Source organism: Athene noctua, chromosome 8 (assembly GCF_965140245.1).
Source record: "Athene noctua chromosome 8, bAthNoc1.hap1.1, whole genome shotgun sequence".
NCBI classification, from domain to species: Eukaryota; Metazoa; Chordata; class Aves; order Strigiformes; family Strigidae; genus Athene; species Athene noctua.
In genome coordinates, this window is record NC_134044.1 from 5,422,517 (window position 1) to 5,444,397 (window position 21,881).

Genomic DNA, 21,881 nt, shown 5'->3' on the forward strand with positions numbered 1-21,881 from the left:
CAAGGTTTTGGTCTGCTTTATTAGAAAACAGCTACAATGAACGTTCAGTGGAATCAGATCAGCGTTCATTTATATTTGCAGCCAGTGCAGGCTCTTTCTTGGGAATGACAGCAAGGTTTGCAAACTGAGATGGATTTCTTTGGTCACGCAGAATTGAAAAACTAACAAAGTGTCTTAAAGCAAACAAACAAACAAACAAACCAGTTTTAACTTAATCTAACACACCAACCACTGGGAAAAAAAAAAAAAAAATACATCCTCGGAGGAAATAACATTACGTTTGTTTCACAAAAGTTACAAATCTTTCATTCCAAAATGCATCTTCTCTTTTTCACTAGTGCTACAAATCTAGTTTAACACAATAAATAGTTGAAGAAACTTCAGGACCAGGCTGAGCCTGTTCAAGCACGTTCCAGGGCAGATACAGCTGGGAAGTAAATTTCCCACCTACACATCACATTTCTTTGCCTGATTGGAGGTATTGTGCTGGCAGGAGTAAACTACAGCTGGTCCCTTTGTTTTTCTGTGGAGGGAAGGAATTAAGATAATTTAAGGATATACTGTACAGAGGAAACGCAAGGACTGAGCATATATACAGACACCCTCCAGAGGACCCCAGTGGCGGTGTTTCCATCCAGTGCTACCTGCAGCTAAAAACCACCATCACTGCAGTCTGTGTCACAGGGGCTCGGAGGTATCGGGTTCCTTTGCAGTTCTCCTACGGTCAGACAGAAACTGCCCCAGGCACAATCCTACGGATGTGCGTGTAAGACTTCCTGAGGGTCACGCTCCCGTGGTGAGACACCCCCCGAGGCAGGACACACTCTTCTGTCAGCTTCTGAGTTTCAGGGTCCCAGCACAGCACTGTTGCAATGACTTCGTTCTTTTCATCTCGGCCCCCCGTGATAAACAGCTTGTTGTTGCAGGGAGAAATCCCACAACTGGCTCTCTCATGGGTGAACTGAGTCACCAGGCACCATGTGTCTTCCTGGGGGCTGTAGGAGTAGAGTGCTTTCATTGCCCCACCTGGAGAGGAAATGGATATCAGTTTGCACTGGCCGTTCCTGTAAGAGACTTTAATTAAAACACCCGCTTCAACAAAGCTCCATTCCTGACATTTGTAAGAGTGATTTATGCCCCAAAGCTAAGAAAAAACAAGGTCAACAGGATACTTTATTGTTTTGAAAGCCAGATCCGCAGAAGAACACTTATTGTTCATAAGGCTGTGGAATTTAAGGCCAGAACAAACTGCTGTGGTTACGCGGCGTGACCACAGTGCACCCAGCAACAGACCTTTTTCATACTTGCTGCTTCAGCAAAGGACACAACTCTAGAAAAATATGGTCTTGTTTAAAAGAGCTTAGATCGTGAAGGACTAGGTGTGGTGAGCCATCGCTATCAGAAATAGGTACATGATTTTTTCACTGACTCCTCTAACTTCAGTGTCCATCTCCCCATCAAACCTCCTGCCTGGAACTGACTGTTTTCAAAAACGCCTTCCTCATTTAGGGGGTTGTCAGTCTGAACCAATAATCTTCTTACCAGCATGCTAAACAGAGTGGCCTTCAGTTTCTCCATGTTTCCCAAATCTGCAGACATCCTTCAAACCTTTTGTGCAGCTTTTCCAATTTTGCAGGGTCCTTTTCTCTTTAAAAATGGTCAGTACCTCAATATTCAAGAAAGGCTATGGAAATATATTCCCTCCAGAGTGTACCAACAGCTAAATGGTTCTTACTCTGAAATTTGCAGGGACTAGATGCATCTCCTATAGCAGCTGTATAGAATAGGGCTGGGGAAACCTTGAAACCATGGTCTTACTGATAACGTGCAACAATGCCTGGGATCCTACCTGCTGGCAAAGTGAGCATTTATCCACTGTAGTTATAACAAATGCTGGTTTTGACAATACTAGTCCAGTATTGGAGGGATGTGAGAAGTCACCTCTTTGTGAGGTGACTTAAGCAAGTTTTATTTTCCATTTGGAGCAGACTAAAAACATACATGTTGTTAGTTACGGTGATTCATCTGGCAGTTGGCAATTCATTGGTCTGGGTAATGTGATTGCTTTGGATGCAGTAACCAAATGCTCTTTTATCTTTTAAACTTCAGGTGGGTCTGATTTCTATCCAGTTGAACTAGACTTGTTTCTCAGATAGGTAAACAATAGGTTTACTGGTGGATGTTCCTGTCTGAAAGATGCTGAACGAATGTAACTGGAGTATTGTGTCAATTTTTATCAGGAGTTGTATCAGCTAGCCCATAAGTCATGCCTTCTCCTTCTATCTGTCATCCTGTACAAAAAGGGTGAGGTCAGTTCCTGTGCTGAGGAGAAGCACGAGGTATTTACATACACGCAAGGTGCACCCATGTATATATATATGTATGTATGTGCACACACACGCAGATTATAAATCTCACTTCAGAACATCATTATTTGGTAATACTCTCGCTCTATGCCAGCCCTCAGCACCATATTGATTATACTGTAAGTGAGAATCTTTCTGCAGGAAGACTGAGAGAGGGAGGAATAACTTTTCAGAACTCCTGAGGAACAAATGTTCCACTTCCTTTCTTTTGTTTTTTTCCAGCACCATCTGGAGATGTGTGCAGGCTCTCTCCTCCCTCCACAGTTCAGCTCACCATCATTAAAAACTTGTTTTTTCATCTTTGCTTCCAGTTCTGGTAACTGACTGAATTAACTCCAAGGATGGTCTAGTGAAGAGGTCTGGGTCTTTGGGTATCAGTGACTCTGCTCCTAGTAATCATATCCCTACATAAATCCTGTATGCAGCGGGCTGTATAATGCCCCCAGAGAGGAGAAGGGACATGATAAAGCCATGAGGTCATGCACTTGCCACTTGAACACACCTTTAGGTGGCTTTAAGTTGTCTCTGGACTAGCTCCAAATTTCCAAGATACCTGCCATGCTAACGGGGAGTCTGACTCTTCACTACTCTTTGTGAATGTGCTGGATCCCTATCCCTCACTAAGATCAGTGGGAAGAGCCATCTGACCATTTGATTATACTCCATAGATTTTGTGGGTAAAACTAACACACAGAAACAAGCCCTGCTCTGCCTAGACAAGAAGCACCATTGACACTCACCCACAACATAAATGTGATCACGGAAACTTGCAGCATTGATGCATTTGGCTTCTACGGGCATGGCAGCTCTCAGGCTCCACGTGTTGGTCGCAGGATCGTAGCACTGAGTCTTGTCCGTCGCCAGCTTCCCATTGGGTCCTCCCCCGATCACGTAGAGTTTCTTCTTGTAGCTCGCTGCTGCAAAGGAGCTTACATTGACCATGAGGGGAGCAGCCTGTGTGACCATGAAAAATCATTAGTGACCATCTGAGGTAGTTAGACTGATGTCTATGGAGCAGGTAGACTGATGTCTATGGAGCGGGAGCCTGCTGAATTTTAAGTGAGACACCCCTTTAAAGATGATCAGTATGGTTCAGAAGATGACATTTCTAGAATGTTTCAGCTTTTTCTTAAGACTGCAAAACCCATAATAAAAATATGCTCTGTTCAAATGCTGTTATTGCAATTACTTTATCAACAATTCAAAAGCTAGGAAATATCAGAAATGCCCAAAATCTCCTTTGCATACTTATGTACATTGAAAAAACACAAGAAACTTGTTTGTACTGATCTTTCTACTTGCAGCTGTGGTTGTTAGATTCTTCCACATTGCTTTGTGTCATCTAAAAAACTGGGGTTTGTATCTGTCATTATGAAGTCTAATCTCATTATTTTCATGGATTAATTGACTGCCTAATACTCTCCTCTCATTGCTTGGAGTACAGCTAGGAGAGGGTTTTTTTCAGCCTGTTTACCTTGAAACCTGTACTTTCAACTTAAATGTATAACCCATACCATATATAATGCACAGGTTGATGGACACATTCCATACATATATATTATGTATCAGAGCAGTAGTTTTCAGCCTGTGCTCTGGTTCATGTATACTATGTTTTTCCTCACTGATTTATGGACTACTATCTTTGAAAGACAACTAAGAAAAGGAAAGATAGCAGTAGATGTCTTACAGACACAATTGACAGGCAATCCTGTGATTTTTACCTTCTGAAGAATGCACATTTCTATAGAAAAAACATTTAGGGTTTTTACAGACCAGAATTGTACTAGATCCTGTTCATTTTTATGATCTGAAGCCCTAACTTTTTCTGTTTAAAACATTCAAAATTACTAAAATGTTATGTGATGCAGCATCTTACCTCTGACCAGCAGTTATGAAAGGGATCGTATGCTTCCATGCTGTTGATTCTCTGCATGCCATCAAATCCACCAATGGCATATACTTTGCCACCCAACACAGCCATTTTATGCCTCCATCGCCCAATATTTAGATACTCAATTTGTATCCATTTGTTGATGGAGGCGTTGTATTTCCAGACATCATGCTTCGTTTCTTTGCCACCTGCAGTGTACATGACACAAGGAAATATGATAGCATAGGTTGTATTTACTTAAAATTTTCAATATGTTTATATTTTAAAATGTTCTCTCACAACAGAAAATAAATCATTGGTACTTATTGTTAGCTTCTTAATTACCTACACCAATAGCCTGGCCCTGTTATACCAGAAGAAAATTTCTGCATTTAGCTTACTTAATAGTGAAGGAAACTCTGAACAATTTCTGCAACTAAATATTTGGTAAAGATAAATCACTGTTCTTCACTTTACCAGAACACAACCTCTTTCAGTTTAATACTGACTGAATGACCAACCACACACAGCATGGTGATATGCAGATTTTTGTGCACCACTAGGGCTTTGCAGAACACTGCAAAGCAAAAAATAAACAAATGTCATTTAAATAAGATAGTGGAGGATGCTGCAGCTGGTAGTGCCAAATCCTTCGAAGACAGGCCTGCGCTGGGGAACTGAGCTGCCAGTTTGTGCAGGGTATATTGTGCTGTCAGATAGCCTAGTGGTTTACATAGTAAAACAAAAGACCTGACTCTGAGCTCCTACCAACAGCAGTCCTGCGTGACATGTTGGAAGTTTTAGTGTTCCACCTTGGGACCATATGGCTGGGATCTCTTTTTTGTACTGCTCCTTTGGGTCTCTTTCTCTACTGACTTGGATTTGCTTCATATTTATAGATTGAAGGTCAGAATTGGACCCTGCAAACTCATTCTAGAGCTGATTTGCAAGTGAATCTTTACTCATGATAAAGCGGAGAGCGGGGTTTTAAACAAGAACTTTTGTTTGCATATAATTTTTGGTGTAACTGCAATACAAATGGATCTAGTTAAGCCTGAAACCACATTTACAGACTGAGTAGCTTATTCCATCATCTGCGACCTGATTAAACATTTGCTTCACTTGTGAATATACTGAAAAGAGAATTCATATTCCATTGAGAAAGTGTCTGCCTTCATTGGTATTCAGTACTGCAGCCAGATCACTGCAAACTGATGGAGCTCATCTCGGGGCCAAATAGCAGATTGAATAGGAGATAATTAGCATGCTAGAAAGAGTCGTTTGTAATGCTTTTGTCTCTGTATTTTTCACATGTATGTGTTGAATTTTATTTGCACTCAAATAACTAAAGTGGCTGAAGGGCCTGAATGCAGCATTCATGGTTACAATGGGGCTGAGAGGCTGCAGGTGTTCCCCTTACCCTCACTTAAAATTTTCTTTTCACATGAGCTTGTTCTTTCCTCACAGGCTGAAACCCTGGTAGGAGCCTGAGCTGGACCGGGCGGGACAATTTGCTGCACGTCAGGGAGCGGGGAGAGATTTCTGAGAGAACTGGAGGTTTATTTTGTTTCTGTTCTTTCTCTAGACCACAGTTCTTTCTAATCTGAGGAAAAAATGTAACTAAATTAGTAAAAGTAACAGAATGGTGAGTGATAATTCATGTCATTTTTAGTTACACTACAAATGTAGTGTGTCAGTCCATCCTGTCAAAGCATTTAAACTGTTTGGGGAAATGATGATCTAAAAATAGTCATAATCTTGTGCAAGTGACTTTCCTGTTGTTCAGATACTAAAAGAGCAAGGAATACTCCAAACTGTACCGAGATACCAAGGGAAATGAGCACATGGGAGGGGAGATCAAGTTAGGAAAGTTGCAAATCAAGTTAGAAAAGAACCAAGTCACAGGAGCTAGAAGAAAGAAAACAAGAGTAGAAGCATGCAGGAGGAGGCAAATGTTTAACCAGGTTTGAGACACTAATAATTTGGTTTAGCTGGAAAGAAACTACTAATGACTTCGGTCCGCTCAGATTTTTATTTGGGTGGGAAGGGTGAAAAAAGGAGAGAGAAGAAAGGCTAAGAGGGAATGGAGAGAGGGAGTCAAAGGTACAAAATTAAGCAGAGAAGGAAGAAAGAGGACCTGTGAGAATAGCAGCAAGAGGGAAGCCAGTTCAGACTCAGCATAGCAAGGAAGGTGTTAGCCTGGCCGGGAGGTAGCCTGGGTAGAGCATAAAAGAAAAGCAGAGAAGAGACACTGGAAAAGATGTCAGGAATAAAGAGAGGCAAAAAGCCTGTGACCTTGAAAAAGAGGAAAGGGTAAAAGATTAAAGGCAAATGGAAAAGAGACCTCTCAACTAAAGGATGTGAAGGTGTGAGGGATGTTCTCTAGTTGGGATCTTTGACTTATGCTTCCCTCTACAGCTAACTTTTACCAGAGGGTCTGCCACCAGAGTAAAAAGAAATTCCCTATGGTGGGCTGAAAGGAAAAACCTCCTTTATCTGTAATCAGGGAAGGAATAATCTAATTCTTATCCCAGGATAAAGGTTTAATAAACTTTAAATTGGAATAATAAAAATATGTGGATTCCCAAAATAAAGAATGCAGTGTAAGATATTTGAATAAATGCCATGGACTGCTATTCATACTTAAGGAAAGCATTCACACTTTAGCCTTCCTGCTCCTTTTCTACTCTCCTGTTTAAGCATAGAATTCGGTGGATGACTTTGCAGGAAAAAGTATCCTACCCATGGAGGCACTGCTCTGCGTTGTGGTCTGTAACGTGACAGTGATTAAAAGCTTGCTGTCACTTTTCCTCTAGAAAGCAGAACAAGATCATCAAACTTTGTTTTGACGGGTCATCAAAACCAGCTGTCAAACTGACTAGTAATCTTGAGTTTAATCTTTTTGATTATCAAAGTAAAAACTCCTTAGCTCCAGGACCAGACCCCTACATGGAGCTCAGCTGTATTCGTGTGAGAAGTTAAATCTGTCTCCTGAAGCTCTCATCCTGAGGGCCTCAAATGGGCTGTTCAGACCCGTGCTGTGTGTCTGGACCATTGGCTTTCATCTGGCTTTGACAGTTAATATTGCCATTAGCTGGAGGGCACTTTTAGAGTCCTGTCTGATGGCTGTTGAAGTGCTCCTGAAAATGCAGTTTTCAGGTAACAACCAAACAGCGGTAACAGTTCCCTGCAGGTTCTTGACAGATTCTTGCAGAATGAGTCAGATTCTGGCAGAATTTTGCTTATGCATGTGGAGCTGCAAATGGACTTATTACAAGAAGACGCTGCAGCAAATATTCTTCATTTTAGGTTCTGTAAACTGTTTTCAGGGGCCCTTCCGTGACCATGGTCACTGAGGGTTTAGGGTGCTGCACACATGTAGCCGTGCATATAGATGAATATTATTTGCAAAGGCATCCTGTACTAAAGCCAGGGCTAGGCAGTGTCCTCACACAACCAGAGCTTCTCTGGAGCCTGTTCAAAGCCAAAGCATTAGGAATAGATGTAGTGCTTAATTCTCCTAAAGCTGCCTCAATCATGCTCTCGATAAAAGCTGGAAAAAATTGTGAGAACCCTCTGCTTCCCTCTTCCACTCCCAAAGTCTTGTTCCTCACCTGATATGTAGACTTCATTTTTTAGCGTAATGCATGCAAACTCCACCCATTTTTTATTATCATTCTCCATCTCCTGCTCCGTGATTGGTAATTTTGCTACTTCCAGGCGGCTTCGCCTCAAAGGATCCAGGCAAGTCACTTCTGCTACAAACTTCTCATCTTTTGTACAGCCCCCTATGATCATAAACACCTCAGACTGGAACTCGTGCATCCTGGGCTTGGTTCTTTCTGTAATAATCTAAATGCAAGCAAGACAGAGTGAGTACACAGGGCACTTACACCTACAATTACAGAAAGGTCTAGTGACCTTTTTTCTGATTACTTGTTTTGCAAATCAGAACTGGCTTACATCAGCTGAACCAATTATCAAATGCTCTCTAAGTTGAAAGCCTGGAAAACATGCTGGAAGCATTCAGCAGAAGTTGCTGTATCCTTCTTCCAGCAGGATTTCTCCAACACTGGACTTAGTTGCTTTTGCCTACCCACTAGAATCCCTTCGGATCCTCTTGGGAATTCCCAGGGTGGCACCAAGAGCTATGAAGGTGAGCACTACGGACAAGGCTGGGTGCATGTGAGGCAGCTGAAAAGGACAGGGTTTATTTGGGCTGACAGAGGAGGGCCCCAAGGTTTGTGTATGCCCTGGGGAGCTTGGAGAGAGCAAGACTGAAGTGAGCACTAGCAGAAAATAAGCCCTCTCATTATTTGCCCTGAAGAGATACATTAAAGTGTCAAAGCAGTAACAATTCTCAACTGTGAGGTTTTTTATTTGTTTCTTTGTTTATAAACCCTAATTTTAAGCCAAAATTAGAAGATTCACTTAAAGCCAGCACCAGGCTCTGAAACATGGTTAGGTCTAATTTACTGCCTGTTGGCTCAGTTTATTGACCAGGTCTTTGTTTCAGGGACACTAGAAAAAGTCACTTCCCGGGTAGATGTTCACCAGGAGCAAAGAATGCAAGGGGTGCTTGGAAACTTGTGTTCTGCTTGGAGGAAATACTTGCAAGTGGAAATGAGTACATTAGTGTCCTGAGGGATGCTGGCTCTGTGCTGGAGGATAGAAGAAATAATGTTCTCTATCCTCCCCCACCTCCAATTTTTTCATACTGGAAGAACTGCAGCGTAAAAGACATGGGGAGCACATAAAGCTGTTCCTCTGCTCATGCTGTATCACAGGGCATTTGCCAATTTGCAGACTCCCGAAGTCTGCTGGGAGAGGTCTGCAGTAATTGCAGCTGTTACTCTCTGCGTGCCCCAGAGAAGCAGTCTGTGGACCCACAGTTTAAATGCTGTGACAGTAGGCAGCTTGCTTACAGTTTTACTTCTCTTTCTACTTTTAACATGTTTCTATAAATTAGCATAATTTATCTATATTAAAAATACTATTTACACAGACATAAATCTTTTGTTTTCCCTATGTTTAGCAAATTATTAGGCACATATTTTTAAAACATCTGTCCCAGAATTTGCAAGCTTCCAGAAATCTGTTTTTAACCTGTCTGTCACCATTGCCAAGCGTCATCCCCAGGGAGGATAGCTGGGAGGGCTGCCTCTGACGGCTGCCTCTTTGAAGATGACTGTAATGAGAGTTCAAACCTGAGCAACACTCCCTTTATCTACCCCACATGGACCTGACAGCACTGCTGAGTGGGGCAAGGCTTCCTCGAGGAGTTCCCACCAGACTGGCCGGCACTGCCCCAGTTTGTTGAGTACTGTCTTGCACAGTCACGGGCACAAAGAGCCCTTTGGTCTGCCCCGCACTGCCAGTGACACATCCACTGTTAGCGATGGATCCACCATGTGCTTCTGAGGGCTCCTGCCTTCCTCTGGCTGAGGAGGCACACATGTTTCCTCACACACTCACATACCTTTGCTCCTGTTGTGAAATCTGACCTCTGGTTGCTCTCCCCTCTGCCCCATATCTTGGGCCAGGAGATGTGACGGATACCTGACTTCCCAAAGAGGATGGGCAATTGAAGAACTGGAGATCCACCACAGCCTACCTTGAGCAGGCAGGACAGGACTCGACTGGATGTCAGATGAACCTGTCTCTGGGTGCAGGGACCTCTGCAAATGAGGAAGATAGGCAGACCTCTCCTCTGGGAAGAGACCGTCTTCTTCATGGGAGATTCTCTCTTTCTGAAACATTTCCCCCCATAAGTAACAGATGGAGATGTTACATATTCAGATTTTAAAGGGTCATTACAGATTGTGGCACAGTTTAGTGAGAAAATAATTCTTCCTTTCTTAGGCTTGAAATAATAGCTAAGAGGGTGAGGTATCAGGAGTAATACCATTTGCCTTTTTACGAGGGAAGTCACCTGGGGTCTTTGTTTAGCTGCTCAAGTGTGTGTATGAAGGGTCAAGCTCAGATGTTCATAAACAGGAAGCTGTACACTATGTTTTAAAACAACCTACCAAAACCTTCTAAACTCTGTATATCAGCAGAATAACTGGTGAGGCTCACCCTGACTTTTCAATAGCACCAGTTAATGAAACTTCAGTGTGAGCACCTTTTTCTGCCTCATGGTACTGCTCGTTCCGATGGGATTTTTGAGCAGAAGCATGAGACATTTAGAAAGAGCAGCAAATATCTTACTTTCTTACTCACCTCATTGCCTGACAGATGGTACATTCTTGCTTCCTGGAGCAAAGGAAAGACATCTGGACACCGTCTAATGAGTTGATCGGCTTCAACAGTCTCAACAAAATACCAGGGGTCCAAGAGGGGCAGCCGAACATTCTCCAGCACGTATGGCAGGAGAGGAAACCTTTCCGACTCCTTGTAACGAACCCAGTTCATTACAGTTTCGAACACCTGTGCCTCTTCCGTGACGTAGAGGTCATCGCTCTTCAGCGTGCTGCAGAGAATGTCGGCTGGCAGCTCCAGGAACTCTTCATAGTTCAGGACCTGGGTGAAGTTCTGGATAATGTAGTTCTGCACTTGTTGTTTCAGGCTGTGCAGGGAATGAGCATCAGCCAGCCTCAGGATGCCAACACAGTTCTCTGGCTGGAGGGCCTCAGTGAGAAAACTGGCACAAGCATCTACCATGCGAAGGAACTGTGGACAAAATAAGCATGTGTAAGTGCAGAGCGGTTACTTGTATGGCCGTATCACAGGAGAGCTATGGAGCTTTGGGGCTGGGTCCCAACCAGCCATACGCAGTACAGCAAAGGGCTGGGGGAGACAGGAAATCAATCATATGAGGACAGCTATGTCCCAGAATCTGCAGTCTGAAATGAAAATTTTTTTCTTCCACTGTTTTTTTCTCTTCCTGCATCCATATCGTATTGCATTTTGCCCCTTTACATCCTTTTTCCTCTTGCAGGACACAGAAGATCTGCGACAGTCAGGAATTTTATTTGTTTCATAAAAGTAAAGGGTTTCCTACCATTCCCCTTCCCTCCATGAGATCTCAAAGCACTAGCAGCAATTACACAGCACATAAGGTCCCCAGGCTTTAGATGTGCTTACCCTGCCTCACCTTGCATGTCAGCTCAGATCAGTAAGGTGGGAGTCTGGTTTTAGAGTCCATGTGGCTCCACTGCATTTATGGTCCTACGGTCCAAAATGTGTCTGAGGTCTTGCAAGGGTGGTAGAAAATGAGTGCTGAGGTCTGGGGGGTTTGGACCAAAGCGTGACCCCCCGCAGAGTGTATGGGCATGCTGTCCTGAACTGGGGTGCATGGCAGGAAGAGACTGACCATCAGCAAATCTCTGAGCTGCCTGACAGCCAGGGTTATCTGGCAAGTGTCTGTTGAGGGGGAGGCCTTTGAGGGTTTTAGTGACCTTTGTTTTCCTTGTCATCATCATTGTTTAAGAAAAGATAGACATTCATTTTACACACAGAGTCTGCTTAATCAAAGAACTTTCCATGTTTGCGTTCAACAGGGCATCACAACTTCTCTCTCATTAATTTCCTTTGCACAATAGCCCCACTTGAAGGTCCCACATTTGCAGATCCTGGACCACAGATATCTGCAGACCATTTGCTGTGAACTATGATGCGAGCTGGGTTGATGGGGATTATTCAGGAATTAAGAACTAGTTTTAGGTAGAACTGGTAAGTTACAGTGCTTCATCCTGTTTTCCATCACCTCTGTGATTTCACATATGGATAGGGCATCAGTATTTCATGTTGCTTTTGCCACTGAGCAGTGCAAACAGTGACATACAGAAAGATGGGTCAGAACCAATGCTGTGCGTATCTGTCCACGCTTTTTGAGTCCTTTTTCCGTCCAGTGTCGGCAAGCAAACCATTTTAACTCATTCTGTCCCACTGGGGAGAGTTGCACAACAGTACTTTAGGGGCCAAGAGGAAGCGAAACATTTTTAAACACTGTAGTATGTAGATTTGTTTCAGTAATTAGGGTAGAATCTTCCAGACCAGGCGCTGTCATGTTGACATATTTAGACTGTTTACCAGAGCCGAGCGATTACAGACGCTGCACACAGACTACCTGGTTCCTGTTTTACATTTAGATGTGGTCAAGAGTTTAGAGAAATGCAACAGACTGATGAACAAGGGTACATAAGGTCTCAGAATATGTTGCTGCCGTTGTGATATAAATATGTCAGTGGCACACTGTGGCACTGCAGCAGAGCTCAGCGTCCCCTCCGTGCCTGCCACGCTCACGTTACTTGTTCTCTGGGCTAGCACAAGGCTAATGCTTTGAACTCACTAGTGCACTTCCCTGAGGATCTGAAAGGACTTTGGCAACACCAAGTAGTCCTCAGACCTGAGGCAGATTAAGAATTAGCCCTTTAAAAGTTGGCAGTAACGAGATGCAAAATAACCCCCAAAACTGGGATTTGCCAAGGTCACTCATCAAGTCATCCACTAGTCCGGGAATAGACCCCAAAGTGACATTCTCACCAGTCTACAACCCAACCACTGTAGAGTGCTCTAATTATTTATACATGGCTTGTTAAGAGCGATACTCACAAGATGACACCAGAGCATTTTCTCCCAGGCGGTGCACACGGGTCTAACAGCCACACAGGCCCCACTAATCACACTGGGTAGCTGTGTTTGTGGCCAGACAGATGCAGAACTGCGAGGTGTGGGTGTGAGAAACGTGCACAGCTGAGAGCTGAGCCAGAGCGGTCAGACCATTTGGGAGCATATCAAGGCAGGACTTTCCCTGGCTGCTGCTCTTTGTCTCCATGCTGCGCTGTGTCCCCATGACTCCCTTCATTTAGAGACAAAACTCCCCTCAAAAGTCCCCCAGACTTGCTGAGCATGCTTCAGTCAGTCCCATGAGAGCAGGTGACTCAGGAGAGCACCCAGAAGGAAAACACCCCTGAGCCTCTGCTTCATCTGCTCTGATTATTTTTGCAAAGTTCTAACTTTTCTTCTTTCCCTTTGCGAGTAGCCCTCCTAATGCCACCCCGGGCATTTCAAAAGCTCTGTTTCCTGGGAACAGTTTCTTCAATAATTGGGTCCTTTTCCTAATACCGCTTTGAATCCAGGGTACTTGCTAGAAACATCCCATACGCTTACTTGGCCTCCACTTGGCCTTCTCTCTGAATAATAAAATTTATTCTCCCCATTTAAGTCCTTCCTTTGTCCCAGCTTTGATTCAACTGTCCAGCATAAAGAGTGCCAGCAGCCCTGCCTCCTGCTATAACCCCCAGAAAGGGAAGGGAACTGTGGTTGAAAGGGCTCTTATTCATAATCCCGCTCTGTATGCAGCACACTTCAGGGTCAGATCCTGCACCCCGCAGCCGCACTGCCCTCGGCCACCCTCTCTGCCGGCGGCCGCAGGGGCAGCAGGTCCCGGCCCAGCAGTGGCACCCACGTCCCACGGGAGCCCCACGGAAGGCAGCCAGCTGGGAAGTGAAGGGCACAATGACCCCTGTGGGGTGGATCTCTGGGGAACTGACAGCTTTCGGAGCCTGCAAACAGATCTCTGACCTGGAGCTGCCCGGAAGCCTTCGTTAGCAAATCTCTCCTTCCTGGCCCTGCACAGTGCCTGCGGTGTAACTAGCACTGTCCTGCCACAGCCACCCCGGCTCTTCACTGCCAAGTGGCTACAGGATGATTTTCAGTAATTAGCAAAGTATTTTCCTTGTAGTGTCTTGCTCATGAAAAGTGGATTAACATACAGAGGATGAGAACTGCTTCGGGAATCATTAAGGCCATCGGGCAGGTGGTGCTTCAGCTGTGCCCTGGGGGCAGAGCAGAGTGTGGCAGCCTGGGGGCATCCTCCGCTGCTGTTCCCACTGCAGGTGGCATCTCCATGGCAGTGGTCATCGCAGCCCTTTGGGGCAAGACTGTTTCTTTACATCTCCTCGGGAGCTTGCTACCCTCCCACCACCTCTTTGCTGACATGGCCCCTCACATAAGCTATGCGGAGGGAGTGGGGTCATACAGAGGTTCCTGGCAGAGCAGGAGGGGTGTAGGCAGGTCTGAAGGTTGTTGTTGAATTACCACAGGGGAAGCAGAGCTCTCTGCCACAGCCCTGAGAAGCAGCTGAGATCCCAGCCCTACCAAGATGTGAAAGGATGAGCTGCTCCCCAGGCAGCGGGGCTGGCAGAGGGTGCTGCGCTGGGTCCAGGCTGGGCCCTGGCCTTGCGACCATGGCGGCTGGGCAGCGCCAGCCCAGACAGGGGAGGTGACTACTGAACTCATGTTGCAACTGTGCTCTACGTGGAAAAAATTTGTGTGGGTCACTTCAGGGTGAGGCTTAGCTGTTCAGCAGCTCCCTGTTCTAAACCCTTCACCTGCTTCCCCCAGGAGGAAATGTCTGTGCACAAAGCTCTGTGCACTGCGGCAGGGACTTTTCTCTCTGTCACCTTCCACCTCTTCCTGCGGTCAGTTTTGGTTGCATTTGGTCAGTACTTATTAGAAGGGACTAATTATGTAAAACTTTTTCACAGATACTTTCTAGAGAAAAGTGGAGTATCTATATTGGAATATCTAGAACTGTGCACGTTATTTGGTTTTTGGCTCTTTGTCAAGTGTGAGAGATTGAGAAGAGGTGCTGCCAAAAATTGTTGCTAGTCAGATAAAAAAGTTCTGTGTGGAATTTGCTTTTCTCACATGTCATTAATTTAAAAGGAAAGGATTTCCCAAACAAAAATACTACAATAAATTTCAGAATAAATCTTTTCAGCCATTGATATATTGAAATTAAACATCTGACTCTTTCAACTGTTTCTGTTTGTTCTTCGGCATAAATAGCAGAGAGAAGCTGGCAGAACGCTAGTAGTTACTAAATCTTTTTTACACAAAACACATTTTCAGCCAGAACCATCACCCATGTATAATGTGAGGCTTTAAGGCCTTATAAATCCTCATAGTATACAAGACCATTGCAGTAAGACTTGGGATCACTGCTTTTAGTTGAATATTTCTGGTTTCTAGGTTTTTGTAGTTTACTGTTCTTGCTCATGGTCCTTTCACAATTTTATCATTATTCTGGCAGTGCTTGATAGTTTTCTTAAATTTAATCTTAGTTTTAATGAAAACTAGGGAAAAGAAAGGATAAAATATCAGTTTATACTTTTGATGGTTTCAGAAAAAAAAAAACACCACCTGAGGAATGACCCTAAGGAAAAAATGGTTCAGAAGAAAATGAAAAGAACACAGAAGAGTGTCCTGAAAAAATGAACCAAAAGTAACCTTTGAGTGCTACTGTTTGCAGTATTGATCTGCTGAAAAAGTCAGTAAGTTACTGCACTCCAGCCCCAGGCAATATTAAAGCTACACCACCTTTTCTGAGTTACCTTGGGGCGCACTTTTTGATAACTTTCCCTTCTCTCCCCATGGCAAGTACCAGCTCCCATTACCCCAAAGGCCATAGGCTCATTTCAGAGCAAAACCTCCCGTATAAGATTCAAGAATCTAAAGTTCATAATGAACCACTGATTATGCAGTCAGGTGTTTCTTGCCTTCCTCAATAAAAAGACTGGACACACACACATTGGCTCTTGGCAGGTTACGCTGGTTGCAATTTGTTAGCAATCTGCAGGTTGGTACCAAGGACTGCAGTTTGGTAGACCTCACAGGTGATTTACAGGACACGTGAATACCTCATGCACCAAAGGCTGAGTAACACTGCTCAAGTCTGACTTCCCACAAGTCCCAGGTCATGACTAAATCCCTTTACATCAAGAATCGTACAAAGTGGCTGGTGAGCCTCCATCTCAACGCAGTGGAGAGGGAGAGACAAAGTTAGCTCCTGCTCTGGCCAGCCATGCCAGCCACTGCCCACTAATTCTTTTGGGCTGGAGGGTGGCTGGCCTTCACAGGCTGACCTGAACCTTGGGGAGCACTGTCCCAGCAATACAATCCTGCTGCCTGGCAGGCGGCACATGGGAGCAGCTCTTGGAGGCAGAGCCCGGCTCTTTGCCTGTTTGCATGGCACCCAGCACAGCAGCATTCCAGTATGCGGCTGTGTAATTAAATATGAAGCAAAATGCTTCCAGAACCCATGAAATCTGAGAAGTTTGCAGTGAGTTAAGCAGGGTAAGACATGGTGTTGTCAGAGCAACAAGACTGGATCAGTGCATTTCAGTTTATCTGTACCTGAAAGAGGCTGGCAGCTTCCAAGACTTTCTGTACATTTTGCTTTGTGATGAGCATCTTGCTGGTGTAGGTGTAGTCCAAGAGTATATTCATGGTTTCTGCATCAACTCCTTTAAGTATGATCTTCTCTTCATATTTCTCTCTTAAATCATTGCAGAACATGGCCCTGAAAATAAAAACATTTATCTTTTACTGCATCCCAGCGAGGATGAAGCATTCTGAAAACATTTGGTTATATAGATTTCAACACAGAATACTCTGATTGCTTCATATTTTATGCAATTAATCCTGTAGCAAAGTACAAGGCAAATACTTCTGTTGCTTTCATACTTCTTTACTCATGAGTTTGATAAGGCATGAACACATGATGGATACCCCAGAGCTGGACTTTACAGTAGGCCTGGAGCTCCTTGGCAGCAAAAGGCGGCTGGGACCTTCCCTGAGTAGTGCTCTGTGTCTGGACTGATGCTGCATAGCCATTGGGATGTCTCACCTGCTGGCCTCTTACACACTCTTACTCTTTCTGTTTCTAGTACAGGCCCTGCTCATTAAGCCCAAACCTCCTAGCCACCGGCATTCTCCACACTTCACTAACACTTAGCACACGTACTTTGTAACCCTTGGCAAGGCCAATGCCCCTGTGCTTCTGAGCTGCAGAACTCTGCTTAGACTGAACCCTGAGGGCCAGACCAGATCCACATCTGACAGACTCACCTCTAAGCTTCCCAACATATCTTTGACCCCATTAATACCAGGGATGGGCCAGGAGAGAATGGCTCATGGATTTTCTTCTAATTAAGAGGCTGACATTTCCTGTGCTAAATTTTGGGAGCTTATGGTAGGATTGTAGAGTTGGTACCTCTTGGCTGGAGAAATACTTGAATAATCATGAACTGGAGCTACTGTTGGTCAGAAAGTGTAGTGATTTAATGCATGTTGATACCACCTCTTCTGCCTTTGAAAGGTGATTGCCACACATCTTTGTCACTAGTCAGATGTTTCATGTGGGATATAAATCAGGAATTTCTCTAAGAGCTATATAAACTCACTTTGCATTGTGATAGCTGGAAGGCAAACACACACATCTTCATCTACGTTTTTCAGTTCATAGTTTTAAGTATTTCTTCCAATGTTTGTGATTTTATTTAGAAGTTTCATCACTCCTGTCTTGTTCACTGCATTCAGAGAGCGAGATTTCACATCATATGGAATCTGGCTCAACACATTAGAAGTATGTGAGTCCACTTGTAACTGCGTTGGTGAAAACATGTGCAGATCTAAAGTGTAATTAGAAGCACTCTTTACCCTGCATACTAAGCGCTTCTTTATTAGTCATGTACAATGTTGACAGGACAGTGTAACCTGGGAAGTGGTTAGAGGTCCAAAGTTAGGCCATGCATTTCTTGTAAAAGCAGTGCCAGAATAAAAGCTCTCTGATTTGACACATCTTACTGGAACCAAGATGTAAACAGTTTTTATTGAAAAGCAGTTAAGCATAGTGAATGGCAAACGGATGGAAGATAGCAGCTGCTTGTTGCTCTGAGCTACCTGTTCCTTGCCTCAGAAGAGATTTTATAGCAAGGGAGAGCCACTATTAGTTATCTCAGTGTATAAAACTGCCTTTTGGATAAAGAGACCTAACTTTTGAGTGGGAAACTTGGCAGAGAAGTTACTTGTCAGAAAAGATGTTCAGCCAAAATTCTCATTTTCCCTTCACTCGCCAGCTCGGTAGAGGTTTTTGATTCATTGCTCTGCTCCATTCCACGGTCCAGTTTCTGCTGCCACTGAAATCATAGTATTTGAAAGGCATTAAGCCAAAATGGTCCTTAACTTCAGTGAGCACAAGACTGGGATTCTCCTTAGCTCCTCTCCCTTCATCAGTGTCGAATGTTGTATGTCTGGGGCATGCAGGCAGGTGGTTGAAAACAACAGTCCTCAGTACCCGCTTCTCCCTGGGAATGGGGATTCTACACTGAGAGAGAGGTTTGTACAAAACGGCCGTTTCAATTGCATGGGATGGATAGGTGCCGAACGCTTCATCTGAATGTAGGCTGTTGTCGGATGCAGGTGTTGTCTGCTCTTGTTCCTTTTATCTCTTAAATTGGTGACTCCAGTCTTGTATTTAACCATCCCTTGTCGGGGCGGTGAGATCACTCATTTCTGCCCCACAAAGCCGGAGTGTTTGATGGAGGTCAGTTAGAGATACCCAGCGTTACACCATTGCAAGGCTGCTCAGAAACCAGCCTCAGGATTCCAGTGGAGGCTTTTCACGGGGATCTTGTCCAAGTGCTTTCACATATCTGTCTCCTAATCTGTGAAATTGCGTTAGAGCTGCCATCCACTCCCAGTCTCATAGGATACAGATTCATGTAACATGGCTGCAACCTGAAGAAATCACACATCTAAAGCACCATGCTCTCCCACCAGTACTCCTCTCTAGATGGTGGCAGGGCTGAATAGGGCAGCACTATCCAGGAGAGCTGGCTCCTGTAGTGGCTTTCCTTCTGTTCGGATGGAGTGGACCTCACTCCCACCCTGCATGCTGACTGGAGGGAACACCCTGACACCACTCAGGACTGATCAGGCTGAACTGCTCTCCTGGGGATTAAAATGCTGTTTCTGAACCTTTCTGTACTTACCCAGAGAGGTGTGTGATTATTTTCTCTGGGGCTCTAAATCCTTCAGATGTGGCAACTAATTTCATTGTCTGTTTCCCTGGTTTCTGTGCCTGTTTAATTCTAAAAGAAGTCTTTGAACCAACATTTACTCTAAGAAATGCACATCTGAAGTGAGGGCCCAGGGCCAAATTTAGATACCTAAAAATGGGTGAATTTAGAAAAAACAGGGAGAAATCTCAGTGAAATAAATAAGGGGTTGCAGTTTGTGAAGCAATTTTTAAACACCCACGCACACTGGAGTGCTTGTGCTTGGAATTATGAACCTCACTTCAAATAACTGTGCTGGAATTTGAGGATGCTCTGGAAAATACTGCTTCAACCTGTCCTGGCCCCATTCTCCCACTACCTTGGGCAGTGCAGGAGTAAAGAACTACTGCTCCACCTCGGTCAGCTTGTATTTCTCTTCTCTGCTTTGCTACCTTCATCCAGGTAAATGGAGAGTTAATGCTTTTATGTCTATAGATTCGGGATGTGTCAGAAGTCTACTAGTAATCTATTGACTCTCAAGAAGTGCTGAAGGAAGGACTAGAAGTTGTTAACTTTGTTTAACTGTGTTTAAGTCAGCTGCTATAGATTGCTTGCATTGTGGCACCCAACGTTCAGGAAGGGGGTTGTGTAATATGCTGTTGCAGGGGAATGAAGCCCGTGACTCACAGGGTCCCTTTGCTGTGCTCCTGTGCAAGGGTGTTAGAGGCCCTGTAAGAGCATGGAAAGTACTCACAGGAATAATGTGATCTGAGAATTTCTTCTTTCTTTGGGTCCATGCAGCCTCTAGTGAATTATGGCAAGATGAAACAAGCCTCCCTGTGAGTAGCAGAACTAGTTAAACTCAGTTCCCTGCAGACTTGCATCTTCCTTTCCCTCTTCACAGTAACCTCAGCTTCCCCTTCCTGAGCCCTCCATTCTCTCTCATTACTCCTCTCGCACACATTTTGCTGTCCCTCTGGGGACATGCAGCTCTGTGCTGGCTGGCTGTGCCCGGCCGAGCAAGGGCAGTGCGTGCCTTGGCTGGGTCTGGGCCCTGCATGCGTTGGCTGGCCAGGATGCGGTGCTTGTCACCCAGCCGAGCGCCTCTGGGTCCCAGTCCTGGCGTCTCTCCTCTGCCTAGCTACTGATTTCCATCAAACTTGTGGGCACTTGAGATTTCCACCCTCTGCTAAATGTGACTGAAACTAACCCAAAGAGTCATGCCAAGAGGCACTAACAGGCAGACAGTGTGATACAATTAATCTCAACACCATGGGAAGTCAGGCCAAACACGAGCGTGCAGGGGGCAGACCCTACACATGTGTGCAGTTGCCTTGGGATGAGATGCCCTCCAGCCAGGTATCCCCCTTCCTTCAACGGGACAGGCTGTAGCTCAGGGCTCAGTGGAAAACCAACTAACGGTGGCTACTGGAAAACTGTATTGCCTGTTATTAACTGTTGAAGTCCTTTCTGACTGAAGCACCTTTCCTCCTTCTGGAAGAGGAATGTTTTTTTTGTCAAAGTATCATTAGGGTAATTCTGATTTTATTTTGTGCATCTGATTTCCTTCCTGAACACAATGTTGGTAAGAAATATTTGGGAATCTCTGCTTTTAGCTGCGCATTTTCTCATATGCAATATATATATTCTACCTGCAGAAATAATACCTATCTCTGTATATTCACAAACACAACCTCTATTATGAGATGATAAAAGCAGAACTGTTCTTCCAGGCACTGCCAGCAAAGTTTACTAGACTCCATTAAAATTAGCTTTCCACTCATGTCACAAGTGGTCACAGGTTCTTTTTTCTCATGTTTCCTCTGTAGCTATTCAGTCATCTGACCACTTTAGCAGTAAAAAAAGAAAGAAAAAAAAATCCCAGCCATGCAAATGTGATTGTCTAAATGATAATGGAAAATCTGTGTTAAAACTGATACTGAATTCCTCTGTGTCTCTAAAATTTGTTTTTGCTGGCCAGTAGTCTCAGATAGGCTATCTATTGTAGTAAATAGTAGAAAGAGTTAAAAATTCAAGAGGACCAGAAAGGGGAGGTGAAATGGTAAAATTGCTTTCAAGGAGATATTTCCCATTGCAGTTGAGTTTTGGTAACCCTAGGAAAGATGGAAAATTCCTTCTCTTTCCTCCTCGAAAATTTTATGCAATATATATTTTTAACACAGAATGGTAATGGGAAAAATTATCAAGTTCCACAAACCCACTCCTATCTCAAGAAAAATACCATATGATCTGAATGAATATTCCTTTTTGCCTGAATCCCAGAGGGATGATACAAGTGGCTACAGATAATTGGTTAAACCACCATTTTTCTTATCCACTTTTTTGCCAACCAATCTCCGTTTCTTTGCATGCCTCCAGCAGACTTGCTGAGTGCTGTTATCAGAACTCCGGCAAATCCAGAACTCGGCACCTGCCTTATTTAAGTCTCCAACTTTATAAAAAGAGCAGAAAGATGTCAGGAATTACAGGCTCACTTCAGATTTGCAGAGTTTAGCACCCAGTTTACACTCCTTGGAGATCTACAGTTCAAGCCTAAGAAGCAAAGTGTATTGGGTTTTTTTCTTACATGCCTTACCTGAAATAATTGCTTGCTGCAGCAAGGACCACTCGGTGACAGGAGAATTCCCTGCTGTCCACACACAGGATGACATCTGTAAGGGAGTTTTCAAGCCGAAGGTTCTCCAGGCCATTCTGGAGCACCAGAGAGAGGCCCGTATCATCAAACTTGACCTTTTCATCACTCGAGACTTCCACCAGGTCTCCCATTTTCATCAAACACTCATTGTCCAAAGAGATCTCAGGCTCTTCAGAGCTCTTCTCCAGTGTGTCTCCCAT

At 44.3% G+C, this 21,881-nt stretch overlaps 1 protein-coding gene across 1 annotated transcript; it reads right to left on the bottom strand.

Annotated features, from left to right (window-relative positions):
• Nucleotides 1–21,881, bottom strand: KLHL6 (kelch like family member 6). Its single transcript, XM_074912103.1, has 7 exons — nucleotides 21,622–21,881; nucleotides 16,381–16,546; nucleotides 10,459–10,908; nucleotides 7,851–8,088; nucleotides 4,243–4,445; nucleotides 3,107–3,320; nucleotides 1–1,026 (listed from the first exon to the last, which is right to left on the bottom strand). Exons 1-7 carry the CDS (start codon nucleotides 21,879–21,881, stop codon nucleotides 725–727), a joined length of 1,833 nt encoding a protein of 610 aa, XP_074768204.1. The 3' UTR covers nucleotides 1–724.

Bases quoted from the DNA above. Each gene is read 5' to 3' on its own strand.
- KLHL6 (XM_074912103.1), bottom strand. From the start codon at position 21,881: ATGGGAGACACACTGGAGAAGAGCTCTGAAGAGCCTGAGATCTCTTTG. The intron at 8,089-10,458 runs GTGAGTAAGAAA...GCTTGCATTTAG, and splicing joins ACCATCTGTCAGGCAATGAG to ATTATTACAGAAAGAACCAA. The intron at 1,027-3,106 runs GTGAGTGTCAAT...TTTCCTCTCCAG, and splicing joins TGATCACATTTATGTTGTGG to GTGGGGCAATGAAAGCACTC.